Source organism: Coregonus clupeaformis, chromosome 14, assembly GCF_020615455.1.
Source record: "Coregonus clupeaformis isolate EN_2021a chromosome 14, ASM2061545v1, whole genome shotgun sequence".
NCBI lineage: Eukaryota > Metazoa > Chordata > Actinopteri > Salmoniformes > Salmonidae > Coregonus > Coregonus clupeaformis.
Window position 1 is genome coordinate 199,185 of NC_059205.1, and position 18,814 is coordinate 217,998.

Below are 18,814 nucleotides of genomic sequence, written 5' to 3' on the forward strand. Positions count from 1 at the left end.
GCGGTAGCAGAAAGAACAGTCTATGACTAGGGTGGCTGGAGTCTGACAATTTTTAGGGCCTTCCTCTGACACCGCCTGGTTTAGAGGTCCTGGATGGCAGGAAGCTTGGGCCTTCCTCTGACACCGCCTGGTTTAGAGGTCCTGGATGGCAGGAAGCTTGGGCCTTCCTCTGACACCGCCTGGTTTAGAGGTCCTGGATGGCAGGAAGCTTGGCCCCAGTGATGCACTGGGATGTACGCACTATACCTTTTTCAGGATCTGAGGACCCATGCCAAATCTTTTCAGTCTCCTGAGGGGGAATAGGCATTGTTGTGCCCTCTTCACGACTGTCTTGGTGTGTTTGGAACATGCTAGTTTGTTAGTGATGTGGACACCAAGGAACTACGCTCGGCCCTCAATTTCCTGTAGTCCACAATTAGCTGCTGTAGTCCACGATCATCTCCTTTGTCTTGGTCACGTTGAGGGAGAGGTTGTTATCCTGGCACCACACTGCCAGGTCTCTGACCACCTCCCAATAGGCTGTATCATCGTTGTCGGTGATCAGGCCTACCTCAGTCGTGTTGTCGGTAAACTTTGTGATTGTGTTGGAGTCGTGCTTAGCCACGCAGTCGTGGGTGATCAGGGAGTACAGGAGGGACTGAGCACACACCCCTGAGGGGCCCCCGTGTTGAGGATCAGCGTGGCAGATGTGTTGTTACCTATCCTCACCACCTGGGGGCGGCCCGTCAGGAAGTCCAGGATCCAGTTGCAGAGGATGGTTTTTAGTCCCAGAGCCCTTAGCTTAGAACAGCATTCTCACATAGGTGTTCCTCTTGTCCAGGTGGGAAAGGGCAGTGTGGAGTGCAATAGAGATTGTGTCATCTGTGGATCTGTTTGGGCAGTATACAAATTGTAGTGAGTCTAGGGTTTCTGGGATGATGGTGTTGATGTGAGGGAGCCATGACCAGCCTTTCAAAGCACTTCATGGTTACAGACGTGAGTGCTACGGGTCGGTAGTCATTTAGGCAGGTTACCTTAGTGTTCTTGGGCTACGGGGCAGGTGCTGTCTGTGTGTGTGTGGACTCATCATGCTAGCCTGGTCCCACGCCGGTCCCACGCACAAACACAGCAGAGTTCTTAGTTTTCTATTCCAACAACTCTTCTCTTCTGTGAGCGGCAACAGAAGCTCTAGGGTCCAATGCTGACTTGCTGTTGTCGGTCTCTCAATCTGACATGTTTTTAGAAATGCATCTTAAACTACCTGAGAGACTTTACAGAGACCTTACAATTAATGAGAGAGGACAGCAGTCAAGAACCAGCGAAGAAACAGCCCACCAGACCATCTAGATTAGTTTTATTGGAATGCATCTCGCAATGTTTTACACACACACACACACACACACACACACACACACACACACAAATAACAGCCATTTTACATTGATCACAACACGAAGTGCTATTTAAATCACCTTCCATCACCTAGCTGTGAGGACACATTACATGGTACACTGTAGCACTACCAGGAAACCAAGGTACAGCCAGAATGGAGGAGAATAGACAGAAGCCTTTTACACAGCAACTCCTGACATGAACTGGACAGTTGATCAAGGTCATTTCATTGGACGATGTACATAGACACACTCAGCCACACATACAGTACATATACTGGTCTGTATGTAAACCCATGCAGGGGTCAGGGGTCAGCTCCTGGTTCAGCTCCTGGCGGCCACGGCCTGTTGCTGCTGCTGATCAGACGACTGGAGCTGCTTCCCCAGATACTCCCTGTAGAGAGGAGAGGATCATCAATAATCATTACTATAGTATTGACCAGGTGGAGAGAAGAGGGCAGAGGTCAATCAATAAGTCATTTTAAAATCAGAACAAAAACATCTGTGACATTTCAATTCCTCTATCTAGCCAGGATATAGGAAAAACCCCTCTGCATCAACCTTAGCTGTTGTCCAGGGGTTTCCGGGGCACACAGCCATGCAATCTCCATAGACAAACATTTGCAGTAGAATGGCCCGTACTGAAGAGCTCATTGACATTCAACGTAGCACCGTCATAGGATGCCATCTTTCAAACAAGTCAGCTCATCTAATTTCTGCCCTGCTAGAGCTGCCGCGGTCAACTGTAAGTGCTGTTATTGTGAAGTGGAAATGTCTAGGAGCAACAACGGCTCAGCCGCGAAGTGGTAGGCCACACATGCTCACAGAACGGGACCGCCGAGTGCTGAAGCGAGTAGCACATAAAAATAGTCTGTCATCGGTTGCAACACTCACTACCTAGTTCCAAACTGCCTCTGGAAGCAAAGTCAGCACAATAACTGTTCGATGGGAGCTTCATGAAATGGGTTTCCATGGCCGAGCAGCCGCACAGCCTAAGATCACCATGCGCAATGCCAAGCATCGGGTGGAGTGGTGTAAAGCATCGGCTGGAGTGGTGGAAAGCATCGGCTGGAGTGGTGTAAAGCATCGGCTGGAGTGGTGGAAAGCATCGGCTGGAGTGGTGTAAAGCATCGGCTGGAGTGGTGTAAAGCATCGGCTGGAGTGGTGTAAAGCATCGGCTGGAGTGGTGGAAAGCATCGGCTGGAGTGGTGGAAAGCATCGGCTGGAGTGGTGGAAAGCATCGGCTGGAGTGGTGGAAAGCATCGGCTGGAGTGGTGGAAAGCATCGGCTGGAGTGGTGGAAAGCATCGGCTGGAGTGGTGGAAAGCATCGGCTGGAGTGGTGGAAAGCATCGGCTGGAGTGGTGGAAAGCATCGGCTGGAGTGGTGGAAAGCATCGGCTGGAGTGGTGTAAAGCATCGGCTGGAGTGGTGGAAAGCTCGCCGCCATTGGACTGTGCAGTGGAAACCCGTTCTCTGGAGTGATGAATCATGCTTCACCATCTGGCAGTCCGAAGGACGAATCTGGGTTTGGTGGATGCCAGGAGAACACTACCTGCCCGAATGCATAGTGCTGACTGTAAAGATTGGTAGAGGAGGTATAATGGTCTGGGGCTGTTTTTCATGGTTCGGGCTAGGCCCCTTAGTTCCAGTGTAAGGAAATCTTAACGCTACAGCATACAATGACATGAGACGATTCTGTCATTCCAACTTTGTGCCAACAGTTTGGGGAAGGCCCTTTCCTGTTCCAGCATGACAATGTCCCCGTGCACAAAGCGAGGTCCATACAGAAATGGTTTATCGAGATCGATGAGGAAGAACTTGACTGGCCTGCACAGAGCCATGACCTCAACCCCATCAAACACCTTTGGGATGAATTGGAACGCCGACTGCGAGCCAGGCCTAATCGCCCAACATCAGTGCCCGACCTCACTAATGCTCTCGTGGCTGAATGGAAGCAAGTCCCTGCAGCAATGTTCCAAAATCTAGTGGAAAGCCTTCCCAGAAGAGTGGAGGCTGTTATAGCAGCAAAGGGGGGACCAACTCCATATTAATGCCCATGATTTTGGAATGAGATGTTCGACGAGCAGGTGTCCACATACTTTTGGTAATGTACTGTATTTAACCAGTTATTTATGGAACTAAATAGTTTAAGCCCATTCTAAGCCGGGGGAGAGGGGGGTTCTACTAAGATACAGTGCCTTTGAAAAGTATTCAGACCCCTTGATTTCATCCTTATTCTAGAACGTAATACATTGATGCAGGGAAAAAAACAATCTACACACAACACGCCTTAATGACAAAGCAAAAACTGGTTTTTAGAAATGTTTGCTAATTTATTAAAAATAAAAATATCACATTTACATAAGTATTCAGACCCTTTACTCAGTACTTTGTTGAAGCACGTTTGGCAGCGATTACAGCCTCGAGTCTTCTTGAGTATGACGCTACAAGCTTGGCACACCTGTATTTGGGGAGTTTCTCCCATTCTTCTCCGCAGATCCTCTCAAGCTCTGTCAGGATGGATGGGGAGCGTCGCTGCACAGCTATTTTCAGGTCTCTCCAGAGATGTTCGATCGGGTTCAAGTCCGGGCTCTGGCTGTGCCACTCAAGGACATTGAGACATGTCCCGAAGCCACTCCTGCGTTGTCTTGGCTGTGTGCTTAGGGTTGTTGTCCTGTTGGAAGGTGAACCTTCGCCCCAGTTTGAGGTTCTGAGCGCTCTGGAGCAGGTTTTCATCAAGGATCTCTCTGTACTTTGCTCCGTTCATCTTTACCTCGACCCGGACTAGTCTCCCAGTCCCTGCCGCTGAAAAACATCCCCACAGCATGATGCTGCCACCACCATGCTTCACCGTAGGGATGGTGCCAGGTTTCCTTCAGATGTGAAGCTTGGCATTCAGACCAGAGTTCAATCTTGGTTTCATCGACCAGAGAATCTTGTTTTTTATGGTATGAGAGTTTTTAGGTGCCTTTTGGCAAAGTCCAAGCGGATTGTCATGTGCCTTTTACTGAGGAGTGGCTTCCGTCTGGCTTGGTTTTTGCTCTGACATGCACTGTCAACTGTGGGACTTTATATAGACAGGTGTGTGCCACCAATCAAGTTGTAGAAACATCAAGGATGATCAATGGAAAGTTCAATTTTGAGTATCAAAGCAAATGGTCTGAATACTTATGTCAATAAGGTACCAGTTTTTTACTTTTAATAAATGTGCAAATATTTCAATACAACTGTTTTTGCTTTGTCATTATGGGGTACTGTGTCATTATGGGGTACTGGGTCATTATGGGGTATTGGGTCATTATGGGGTATTGGGTCATTATGGGGTACTGTGTCATGGGGTATTGGGTCATTATGGGGTATTGGGGTCATTATGGGGTACTGGGTCATTATGGGGTATTGGGTCATTATGGGGTATTGGGTCATTATGGGGTACTGTGTCATTATGGGGTACTGTGTCATTATGGGGTATTGGGTCATTATGGGGTATTGGGTCATTATGGGGTACTGGGTCATTATGGGGTACTGGGTCATTATGGGGTACTGGGTCATTATGGGGTATTGGGTCATTATGGGGTATTGGGTCATTATGGGGTACTGTGTCATTATGGGGTACTGGGTCATTATGGGGTACTGGGTCATTATGGGGTATTGTGTCATTATGGGGTATTGTGTCATTATGGGGTATTGTGTCATTATGGGGTATTGTGTCATTATGGGGTATTGTGTCATTATGGGGTACTGTGTCATTATGGGGCATTGGGTCATTATGGGGTATTGTGTCATTATGGGGTACTGTGTCATTATGGGGTATTGGGTCATTATGGGGTATTGGGTCATTATGGGGTACTGGGTCATTATGGGGTACTGGGTCATTATGGGGTACTGGGTCATTATGGGGTACTGTGTCATTATGGGGTACTGTGTCATTATGGGGTATTGTGTGTAGATTGCGGAGGAAATTTTACTTATTTAATCCATATTAGAATATGTAACGTAACAAAATGTGTTAAAGGTCTAGAGGTCTGAATACTTTCCGTATATAGTGAATGTGTTTCAAACCAAAAAGGTATATATATATATATATATATATATATATATATATATATATATATATATATATATATACATACATACATACATACATACATACATACATACTACTCATTCCAGGGTTTTTCTTTATTTTTACTATTTTCTACATTGTAGAATAATAGTGAATACATCAAAACTATGAAATAACACATGTGGAATCATGTAGTAACCCAAAAAGTGTTAAACAAATCAAACTATATTTTATATTTGAGATTCTTCAAAGTAGCCACCCTTTGCCTTGACAGCTTTGCACACTTGGCATTCTCTCAACCAGCTTCATGAGGTAGTCATCTGGAATGCATGTCAATTAACAGGTGTGCCTTCTTAAAAGTTAATTTGTGGAATTTCTTTCCTTCTTAATGCGTTTGAGCCAATCAGTTGTGTTGTGACAAGGTAGGGGGGGTATACAGAAGATAGACATATTTGGTAAAAGACCAAGTCCATATTATGGCAAGAACAGCTCAAATAAGCAAAGAGAAACGACAGTCCATCATTACTTTAAGACATGAAGATCAGTAAATCCGGAAAATATCAAGAACTTTGAAAAAGTTTATTCAAGTGCAGTCGCAAAAACAATCAAGCGCTATGATGAAACTGGCTCTCATGAGGACCGCCACAGGAATGGAAGACCCAGAGTTACCTCTGCTGCAGAGGATAAGTTCATTAGAGTTACCAGCCTCAGAAATTGCAGCCCAAATAAATGCTTCACAGAGTTCAAGTAACAGACACATCTCAACATCAACTGTTCAGAGGAGACTGCGTGAATCAGGCCTTCATGGTCGAATTGCTGCAAAGAAACCACTACTAAAGAACCAATAAGAAGAAGAGACTTGCTTGGGCCAAGAAACACGAGCAATGGACATTAGACCGGTGGAAATATGTATTTTGGTTTGGAGTCCAAATTTGAGATTTTTGGATAGGTGAACGGATGATCTACGCATGTGTGGTTCCCACCGTAAAGCATGGAGGAGGAGGTGTTATGGTGTGGGGGTGCTTTGCTGGTGACACTGTCTGTGATTTATTTAGAATTCAAGGCACACTTAACCAGCATGGCTACCACAGCATTCTGCAGCGATACGCCATCCCATCTGGTTTGGGCTTAGTGGGACTATCATTTGTTTTTCAACAGGACAATGACCCAACACACCTCCAGGCTGTGTAAGGGCTATTTGACCAAGGAGTGATGGAGTGCTGCATCAGATGACCTGGCCTCCACATTCCCCCGACCTCAACCCAATTGAGATGGTTTGGGACGAGTCGGACGGCAGAGTGAAGGAAAAGCAGCCAACAACTGCTCAGCACATGTGGGAACTCCTTCAAGAATGTTGGAAAAGCATTCCAGGTGAAGCTGGTTGAGAAAATGCCAAGAGTGTACAAAGCTGTCATCAACGCAAAGGGTGGCTACTTTGAAGAATCTAAAATATATTTTGATTTGTTTAACACACTTTTGGTTACTACATGATTCCATATGTGTTATTTCATAATTTTGATGTCTCCACTATTATTCTACAATGTAGAAAATAGTAAAAATAAAGAAAAACCCTGGAATGAGTAATAATAATAATAATAATAATAATAAGCCATTTAGCAGATGCTTTTATCCAAAGCGACTTACAGTCATGTGTGCATACATTTTTACGTATGGGTGGTCCCGGGGATCGAACCCACTACCCTGGCGTTACCAGCGCCGTGCTCTACCAGCTGAGCTACAGAGGACCAGGAGCAGGTGTGTCCAAACCTTTGACTGGTACTGTATATAGTCAATTTGTTTTAAACCAACAGGTTAATGTAGTGAACCTTTGACTGGTACTGTATATAGTCAATTTGTTTTAAACCAACAGGTTAATGTAGTGAATGTGAAAGATGTGTACAGCAGTGGTTGTATAGGATGAGCCATGACTAGAATACAGCAAGTACCAGTTATTGACTATGAGTTTATAGTATTAGCATAGTAAGTACCAGTTATTGACTATGAGTTTATAGTATTAGCATAGTAAGTACCAGTTATTGACTATGAGTTTATAGTATTAGCATAGTAAGTACCAGTTATTGACTATGAGTTTATAGTATTAGCATAGTAAGTACCAGTTATTGACTATGAGTTTATAGTATTAGCATTGTAAGTACCAGTTATTGACTATGAGTTTATAGTATTAGCATAGTAAGTACCAGTTATTGACTATGAGTTTATAGTATTAGCATAGCAAGTACCAATTATTGACTATGAGTTTATAGTATTAGCATTGTAAGTACCAGTTATTGACTATGAGTTTATAGTATTAGCATAGTAAGTACCAGTTATTGACTATGAGTTTATAGTATTAGCATAGTAAGTACCAGTTATTGACTATGAGTTTATAGTATTAGCATAGTAAGTACCAGTTATTGACTATGAGTTTATAGTATTAGCATAGTAAGTACCAGTTATTGACTATGAGTTTATAGTATTAGCATAGTAAGTACCAATTATTGACTATGAGTTTATAGTATTAGCATAGTAAGTACCAATTATTGACTATGAGTTTATAGTATTAGCATAGTAAGTACCAGTTATTGACTATGAGTTTATAGTATTAGCATAGTAAGTACCAGTTATTGACTAACCCTAACCTAGCAGTAGTAGTAGTAGTATAGTTGTAGTATGTACCAGTTGTGGACCATGAGTTTAAACTAGTACCTAGCAGTAGTAGTAGTATAGTTGTAGTACGTACCAGTTGTGGACCATGAGTTTAAACTAGTACCTAGTAGTAGTAGTAGTATAGTTGTAGTACGTACCAGTTGTGGACCATGAGTTTCTGCACGGCCAGCAGGGCGTTGTAGCGGACCAGCTGATCTTCATGGTGCATGTGGTTCATCACCAGCTGTTTACCCCCAAGCTGCTCTATCACCCTGGAGTAGTTATCAATACAGACACACTGGTTATATACGCACTAAGACAAAACATTAAGAACTTTCCTTGACACACTCAAACCGGTGGGCCTGGCACCTATTACCATAACCCGCTCAAAGGGACTTAAATCTTTTGTCTTGCCCATTCACCCTCTGAATGGCACACATACACAATCCATGTCTCAATTGTCTCAAGGCTTAAAAATCCTTCTTTAACCTGTCTCCTCCCCTTCATCTATACTGTTTGAAGTGGATTTAACAGTTGACTTTAATAAGGAATCATAGCTTTCACCTGGATCCACCTGGTCAGTCTATGTCATGGAAAGAGCAGATGTTCTTAATGTTTTGTCCACTCGGTGCATACTGTGTGTGTTCTTACCGTTTCCCCCGTGGGTAGTGTCTGACGTATTCTCCAACATCGTGAGCAGCTACAGCAATAACCTGAGGGTCATCAGATACCTCCAACAGCCGAGTTAGGATCCTGAGGGAGAACATAAAACACATAACTAACCCTAACATCAGATACCTCATCACACTAACAACTAACCCTAACACCAGATACCTCATCACACTAACAACTAACCCTAACACCAGATACCTCACACTAACCCTAACACCAGATACCTCATCACACTAACAACTAACACCAGATACCTCATCACACTAACAACTAACCCTAACACCAGATACCTCATCACACTAACCCTAACATCAGATACCTCATCACACTAACAACTAACCCTAACATAAAATACCTCATCACACTAACCCTAACATCAGATACCTCATCACACTAACCCTAACACCAGATATCTCATCACACTAACAACTAACCCTAACACCAGATACCTCATTACACTAACAACTAGCCCTAACATCAGATACCTCATCACACTATCCCTAACATCAGATACCTCATCACACTAACAACTAACCCTAACACCAGATACCTCATCACACTAACAACTAGCCCTAACACCAGATACCTCATCACACTAACAACTAACCCTAACATAAAATACATCATCACACTAACCCTAACATCAGATACCTCATCACACTAACCCTAACACCAGATATCTCATCACACTAACAACTAACCCCAACATCAGATACCTCATCACACTAACAACTAATCCTAACATACGATACCTCATCACACTAACCCTAACACCAGATACCTCATCACACTAACAACTAGCCCTAACATCAGATACCTCATCACACTATCCCTAACATCAGATACCTCATCACACTAACAACTAACCCTAACACCAGATACCTCATCACACTAACAACTAGCCCTAACACCAGATACCTCATCACACTAACAACTAACCCTAACATAAAATACCTCATCACACTAACCCTGACATCAGATACCTCATCACACTAACCCTAACACCAGATATCTCATCACACTAACAACTATCCCTAACATACGATACCTCATCACACTAACAACTAACCCTAACATCAGATACCTCATCACACTAACAACTAATCCTAACATCAGATACCTCATCACACTAACAAATAACCCTAACATCAGATACCTCATCACACTAACAACTATCCCTAACATCAGATACCTCATCACACTAACAAATAACCCTAACATCAGATACCTCATCACACTAACAACTATCCCTAACATCAGATACCTCATCACACTAACAACTATCCCTAACATCAGATACCTCATCACACTAACAACTATCCCTAACATCAGATACCTCATCACACTAACCCTAACATCAGATACCTCATCACACTAACAACTAACCCTAACATCAGATACCTCATCACACTAACAACTAATCCTAACATACGATACCTCATCACACTATCCCTAACATCAGATACCTCATCACACTAACAACTAACCCTAACATCAGATACCTCATCACACTAACAACTAACCCTAACATCAGATACCTCATCACACTAACAACTAATCCTAACATCAGATACCTCATCACACTAACCCTAACACCAGATACCTCATCACACTAACAACTAACCCTAACATCAGATACCTCATCACACTAACAACTAACCCTAACATCAGATACCTCATCACACTAACAACTAATCCTAACATCAGATACCTCATCACACTAACATCAGATACCTCACCACACTAACAACTAACCCTAACATCAGATACCTCACACTAACCCTAACATCAGATACCTCATCACACTAACAACTAACCCTAACACCAGATACCTCATCACACTAACACTAACATCAGATACTTCATCACACTAACAACTAACCCTAACATCAGATACCTCATCACACTAACATCAGATACCTCATCACACTAACAACTAACCCTAATATCAGATACATTTACATTACATTTTAGTCATTTAGCAGACGCTCTTATCCAGAGCGACTTACAGTTAGTGAATACATTTTGATTTTTTTATTTTTTTACTGGCCCCCCGTGGAATCAAACCCAAAACCCTGGCGTTGCAAACGCCATGCTCTATCAACTGAGCTACATCCCTGCCGGCCATTCCCTCCCCTACCCTGGACGACGCTGGGCCAATTGTGCGCCGCCCATGAGTCTCCCGGTCGCGGCCGGCTGCGACAGAGCCTGGATTCGAACCAGGATCTCTAGTGGCACAGTTAGCACTGCGATGCAGTGCCTTAGACCACTGCGCCACTCAGGAGTTCACCTCATCACACTAACCCTAACATCAGATACCTCATCACACTAACCCTAACACCAGATACCTCATCACACTAACCCTAACACCAGATACCTCATCACACTAACCCTAACACCAGATACCTCATCACACTAACAACTAACCCTAACATCAGATACCTCATCACACTAACAACTAACCCTAACATCAGATACCTCATCACACTAACAACTAATCCTAACATCAGATACCTCATCACACTAACCCTAACACCAGATACCTCATCACACTAACAACTAACCCTAACATCAGATACCTCATCACACTAACAACTAATCCTAACATCAGATACCTCATCACACTAACATCAGATACCTCACCACACTAACAACTAACCCTAACATCAGATACCTCACACTAACCCTAACATCAGATACCTCATCACACTAACAACTAACCCTAACACCAGATACCTCATCACACTAACACTAACATCAGATACTTCATCACACTAACAACTAACCCTAACATCAGATACCTCATCACACTTACCCTAACATCAGATACCTCACACTAAAAACTAACCCTAACATCAGATTCCTCATCACACTAACATCAGATACCTCATCACACTAACAACTAACCCCAACATCAGATACCTCATCACACTAACCCTAACATCAGATTCCTCATCACAATAACAACTAAACCTAACATCAGATACCTCATCACACTAACAACTAACCCTAACATCAGATTCCTCATCACACTAACAACTAACCCTAACATCAGATACCTCATCACACTAACAACTAACCCTAACATCAGATACCTCATCACACTAACAACTAACCCTAACATCAGATACCTCATCACACTAACAACTATCCCTAACATCAGATACCTCATCACACTAACAAATAACCCTAACATCAGATACCTCATCACACTAACAACTATCCCTAACATCAGATACCTCATCACACTAACAACTATCCCTAACATCAGATACCTCATCACACTAACAACTATCCCTAACATCAGATACCTCATCACACTAACCCTAACATCAGATACCTCATCACACTAACAACTAACCCTAACATCAGATACCTCATCACACTAACAACTAATCCTAACATACGATACCTCATCACACTATCCCTAACATCAGATACCTCATCACACTAACAACTAACCCTAACATCAGATACCTCATCACACTAACAACTAACCCTAACATCAGATACCTCATCACACTAACAACTAATCCTAACATCAGATACCTCATCACACTAACCCTAACACCAGATACCTCATCACACTAACAACTAACCCTAACATCAGATACCTCATCACACTAACAACTAACCCTAACATCAGATACCTCATCACACTAACAACTAATCCTAACATCAGATACCTCATCACACTAACATCAGATACCTCACCACACTAACAACTAACCCTAACATCAGATACCTCACACTAACCCTAACATCAGATACCTCATCACACTAACAACTAACCCTAACACCAGATACCTCATCACACTAACACTAACATCAGATACTTCATCACACTAACAACTAACCCTAACATCAGATACCTCATCACACTAACATCAGATACCTCATCACACTAACAACTAACCCTAATATCAGATACATTTACATTACATTTTAGTCATTTAGCAGACGCTCTTATCCAGAGCGACTTACAGTTAGTGAATACATTTTTATTTTTTTATTTTTTTACTGGCCCCCCGTGGGAATCAAACCCAAAACCCTGGCGTTGCAAACGCCATGCTCTATCAACTGAGCTACATCCCTGCCGGCCATTCCCTCCCCTACCCTGGACGACGCTGGGCCAATTGTGCGCCGCCCATGAGTCTCCCGGTCGCGGCCGGCTGCGACAGAGCCTGGATTCGAACCAGGATCTCTAGTGGCACAGTTAGCACTGCGATGCAGTGCCTTAGACCACTGCGCCACTCAGGAGTTCACCTCATCACACTAACCCTAACATCAGATACCTCATCACACTAACCCTAACACCAGATACCTCATCACACTAACCCTAACACCAGATACCTCATCACACTAACCCTAACACCAGATACCTCATCACACTAACAACTAACCCTAACATCAGATACCTCATCACACTAACAACTAACCCTAACATCAGATACCTCATCACACTAACAACTAATCCTAACATCAGATACCTCATCACACTAACCCTAACACCAGATACCTCATCACACTAACAACTAACCCTAACATCAGATACCTCATCACACTAACAACTAATCCTAACATCAGATACCTCATCACACTAACATCAGATACCTCACCACACTAACAACTAACCCTAACATCAGATACCTCACACTAACCCCTAACATCAGATACCTCATCACACTAACAACTAACCCTAACACCAGATACCTCATCACACTAACACTAACATCAGATACTTCATCACACTAACAACTAACCCTAACATCAGATACCTCATCACACTTACCCTAACATCAGATACCTCACACTAAAAACTAACCCTAACATCAGATTCCTCATCACACTAACATCAGATACCTCATCACACTAACAACTAACCCCAACATCAGATACCTCATCACACTAACCCTAACATCAGATTCCTCATCACAATAACAACTAAACCTAACATCAGATACCTCATCACACTAACAACTAACCCTAACATCAGATTCCTCATCACACTAACAACTAACCCTAACATCAGATACCTCATCACACTAACAACTAACCCTAACATCAGATACCTCATCACACTAACAACTAACCCTAACACCAGATACCTCATCACACTAACATCAGATACCTCATCACACTAACAACTAACCCTAACATAAAATACCTCATCACACTAACCCTAACATCAGATACCTCATCACACTAACAACTAACCCTAACATCAGATACCTCATCACACTAACAACTAACCCTAACATCAGATACCTCATCACACTAACAACTAACCCTAACATCAGATACCTCATCACACTAACAACTATCCCTAACATCAGATACCTCATCACACTAACAAATAACCCTAACATCAGATACCTCATCACACTAACAACTATCCCTAACATCAGATACCTCATCACACTAACAACTATCCCTAACATCAGATACCTCATCACACTAACAACTATCCCTAACATCAGATACCTCATCACACTAACCCTAACATCAGATACCTCATCACACTAACAACTAACCCTAACATCAGATACCTCATCACACTAACAACTAATCCTAACATACGATACCTCATCACACTATCCCTAACATCAGATACCTCATCACACTAACAACTAACCCTAACATCAGATACCTCATCACACTAACAACTAACCCCTAACATCAGATACCTCATCACACTAACAACTAATCCTAACATCAGATACCTCATCACACTAACCCTAACACCAGATACCTCATCACACTAACAACTAACCCTAACATCAGATACCTCATCACACTAACAACTAACCCTAACATCAGATACCTCATCACACTAACAACTAATCCTAACATCAGATACCTCATCACACTAACATCAGATACCTCACCACACTAACAACTAACCCTAACATCAGATACCTCACACTAACCCTAACATCAGATACCTCATCACACTAACAACTAACCCTAACACCAGATACCTCATCACACTAACACTAACATCAGATACTTCATCACACTAACAACTAACCCTAACATCAGATACCTCATCACACTAACATCAGATACCTCATCACACTAACAACTAACCCTAATATCAGATACATTTACATTACATTTTAGTCATTTAGCAGACGCTCTTATCCAGAGCGACTTACAGTTAGTGAATACATTTTTATTTTTTATTTTTTTACTGGCCCCCGTGAGAATCAAACCCAAAACCCTGGCGTTGCAAACGCCATGCTCTATCAACTGAGCTACATCCCTGCCGGCCATTCCCTCCCCTACCCTGGACGACGCTGGGCCAATTGTGCGCCGCCCATGAGTCTCCCGGTCGCGGCCGGCTGCGACAGAGCCTGGATTCGAACCAGGATCTCTAGTGGCACAGTTAGCACTGCGATGCAGTGCCTTAGACCACTGCGCCACTCAGGAGTTCACCTCATCACACTAACCCTAACATCAGATACCTCATCACACTAACCCTAACACCAGATACCTCATCACACTAACCCTAACACCAGATACCTCATCACACTAACCCTAACACCAGATACCTCATCACACTAACAACTAACCCTAACATCAGATACCTCATCACACTAACAACTAACCCTAACATCAGATACCTCATCACACTAACAACTAATCCTAACATCAGATACCTCATCACACTAACCCTAACACCAGATACCTCATCACACTAACAACTAACCCTAACATCAGATACCTCATCACACTAACAACTAATCCTAACATCAGATACCTCATCACACTAACATCAGATACCTCACCACACTAACAACTAACCCTAACATCAGATACCTCACACTAACCCTAACATCAGATACCTCATCACACTAACAACTAACCCTAACACCAGATACCTCATCACACTAACACTAACATCAGATACTTCATCACACTAACAACTAACCCTAACATCAGATACCTCATCACACTTACCCTAACATCAGATACCTCACACTAAAAACTAACCCTAACATCAGATTCCTCATCACACTAACATCAGATACCTCATCACACTAACAACTAACCCCAACATCAGATACCTCATCACACTAACCCTAACATCAGATTCCTCATCACAATAACAACTAAACCTAACATCAGATACCTCATCACACTAACAACTAACCCTAACATCAGATTCCTCATCACACTAACAACTAACCCTAACATCAGATACCTCATCACACTAACAACTAACCCTAACATCAGATACCTCATCACACTAACAACTAACCCTAACACCAGATACCTCATCACACTAACATCAGATACCTCATCACACTAACAACTAACCCTAACATAAAATACCTCATCACACTAACCCTAACATCAGATACCTCATCACACTAACCCTAACACCAGATACCTCATCACACTAACAACTAACCCTAACATCAGATACCTCATCACACTAACAACTAATCCTAACACCAGATACCTCATCACACTAACTAACCCTAACACCAGATACCTCAACACACTAACATCAGATACCTCATCACACTAACAACTAACCCTAACATCAGATTCCTCATCACACTATCAACTAATGCTAACATCAGATACCTCATCACACTAACAACTATCCCTAACATCAGATACCTCATCACACTAACAACTAACCCTAACATCAGATACCTCATCACACTAACCCTAACATCAGATATCTCACACTAACAACTAACCCTAACATCAGATACCTCATCACACTAACAACTAAACCTAACATCAGATACCTCATCACACTAACAACTAACCCTAACATCAGATACCTCATCACACTAACAACTAACCCTAACATCAGATACCTCATCACACTAACAACTAAACCTAACATCAGATACCTCATCACACTTACAAGTAACTTCAGCTCCACTATACGTCCCTTTGTCATATTCAGAGGGAGAGACTACTCTACTCCCCCTACTGTACAATATTCATCCATTTTGTGTCAGTACTATAGCTTTGGTCCAGTTTTTCTTAAGTACTCATTCAATTGTTGCTAGTGGTTGTACTGAATTATCCTCTAATTACACAAGTTGCTTTTGTTTACATTGTGAACCTAGCTAGTCAATGTAGCTAGCTAGCTAGTAATAGTAGACATATGCAACCACAAATCAAGCTTGGACGCCGCCATTGGACGTGACGCAACGCAGCTTTCATTGATTTCAAAGGAAGCATTTCTTCAACGGCTCACGCCAATGCTGGACGCCCAATGGCTTTAGTGTAGCATGACCATATCCCTAACATCAGATACCTGTACCTTATCATACTAACAACTAACCCTAACATCAGATACCTGTACCTTATCATACTAACAACTAACCCCAACATCAGATACCTGTACCTTATCATACTAACAACTAACATCAGATACCTGTACCTTATCATACTAACAACTAACCCTAACATCAGATACCTGTACCTTATCATACTAACAACTAACCCTAACATCAGATACCTGTACCTTATCATACTAACAACTAAGCCTAACCACCACACATCAAAATCCATGAAACCCATTATCAGCCCTATTCCCTAGAATAACCTTCTGTTAGTAGAGGATCCACCATCACCTCACCCTCCATTACCCCTCCACATATATCCTCACCTCCTCACCCTTCCACCATCTCACCATCACCTCTCCACCATTTCCATCACCCCTCCACCACCACCTCACCTCCCAATCACCTCCTCACCCCTCCATATCCACACCCTTCCACCACCTCCTCACAACTCAATCCCTCACCCTTCAATCACCTCACAATCACCTCACCCCTCCACTAGCTCTTCCCCCTCCACCAAACCACCCCCCCCCACCAAACCACCCCCCCCATCACCCTTCCACAACCTTCTCACCCATCACCACCTCATCACCTCCTGACCCCTCCCCCCTCCCATACAAACTACACTACAGCCACTAAGGACGCTCAGACACATTTGTTACTTAAAAATTGCTTCTGGTGCTATCCCCAAGTCCTCCTAGATAACTACCACCCAATTTATAAACAACCTTGTCTTTCAAAAATATTAGAATGACTGACAAACTCTCAGCTAACTGGCAAACTCTCAGCTAAGGAGCTGGTCTGTCAACAGTACCTAGACGTAGAACCAAGGAGCTGGTCTGTCTACAGTACCTAGACGTAGAACCAAGGAGCTGGTCTGTCTATAGACAGAACCTAGATGTAGAACCAAGGAGCTGGTCTGTCTACAGTATCTAGATGTAGAACCAAGGAGCTAGTCTGTCTATAGACAGAACCTAGATGTAGAACCAAGGAGCTGGTCTGTCTATAGACATAACCTAGATGTAGAACCAAGGACCTGGTCTGTCTACAGTATCTAGATGTAGAACCAAGGAGCTGGTCTGTCTACAGTATCTAGATGTAGAACCAAGGAGCTGGTCTGTCTACAGTATCTAGATGTAGAACCAAGGAGCTGGTCTGTCTATAGACAGTATCTAGATGTAGAACCAAGGAGCTGGTCTGTCTATAGACAGTACCTAGATGTAGAACCAAGGAGCTGGTCTGTCTATAGACAGTATCTAGATGTAGAACCAAGGAGCTGGTCTGTCTATAGACAGTACCTAGACGTAGAACCAAGGAGCTGGTCTGTCTACAGTATCTAGATGTATAACCAAGGAGCTGGTCTGTCTACAGTATCTAGATGTAGAACCAAGGAGCTGGTCTGTCTACAGTATCTAGATGTATAACCAAGGAGCTGGTCTGTCTACAGTATCTAGATGTAGAACCAAGGAGCTGGTCTGTCTACAGTATCTAGATGTAGAACCAAGGAGCTGGTCTGTCTACAGTACCTAGACATAGAACCAAGGAGCTGGTCTGTCTATAGACAGAACCTAGATGTAGAACCAAGGAGCTGGTCTGTCTATAGACAGTATCTAGATGTAGAACCAAGGAGCTGGTCTGTCTATAGACATAACCTAGACGTAGAACCAAGGAGTTGGTCTGTCTACAGTATCTAGATGTAGAACCAAGGACCTGGTCTGTCTACAGTACCTAGACGTAGAACCAAGGAG

At 42.9% G+C, this 18,814-nt stretch overlaps 1 protein-coding gene across 2 annotated transcripts in view; it reads right to left on the bottom strand.

Moving 5' to 3' along the window:
- Positions 1-1,316: 1,316 nt before the first annotated feature.
- Positions 1,317-18,814, bottom strand: part of atp6v1h (ATPase H+ transporting V1 subunit H) — an 81,860-nt gene continuing 64,362 nt past the window's right edge. For both annotated transcript variants that reach the window (XM_041895426.1, XM_041895427.1), the window contains 3 exons: positions 8,731-8,832; positions 8,238-8,351; positions 1,317-1,764 (listed from right to left, as the gene is read on the bottom strand). In XM_041895426.1, the coding sequence (XP_041751360.1) occupies positions 1,695-1,764; positions 8,238-8,351; positions 8,731-8,832 (286 nt within the window). In that variant the 3' untranslated portion in view covers positions 1,317-1,694. The remainder of the gene's footprint in view (positions 1,765-8,237; positions 8,352-8,730; positions 8,833-18,814) is intronic.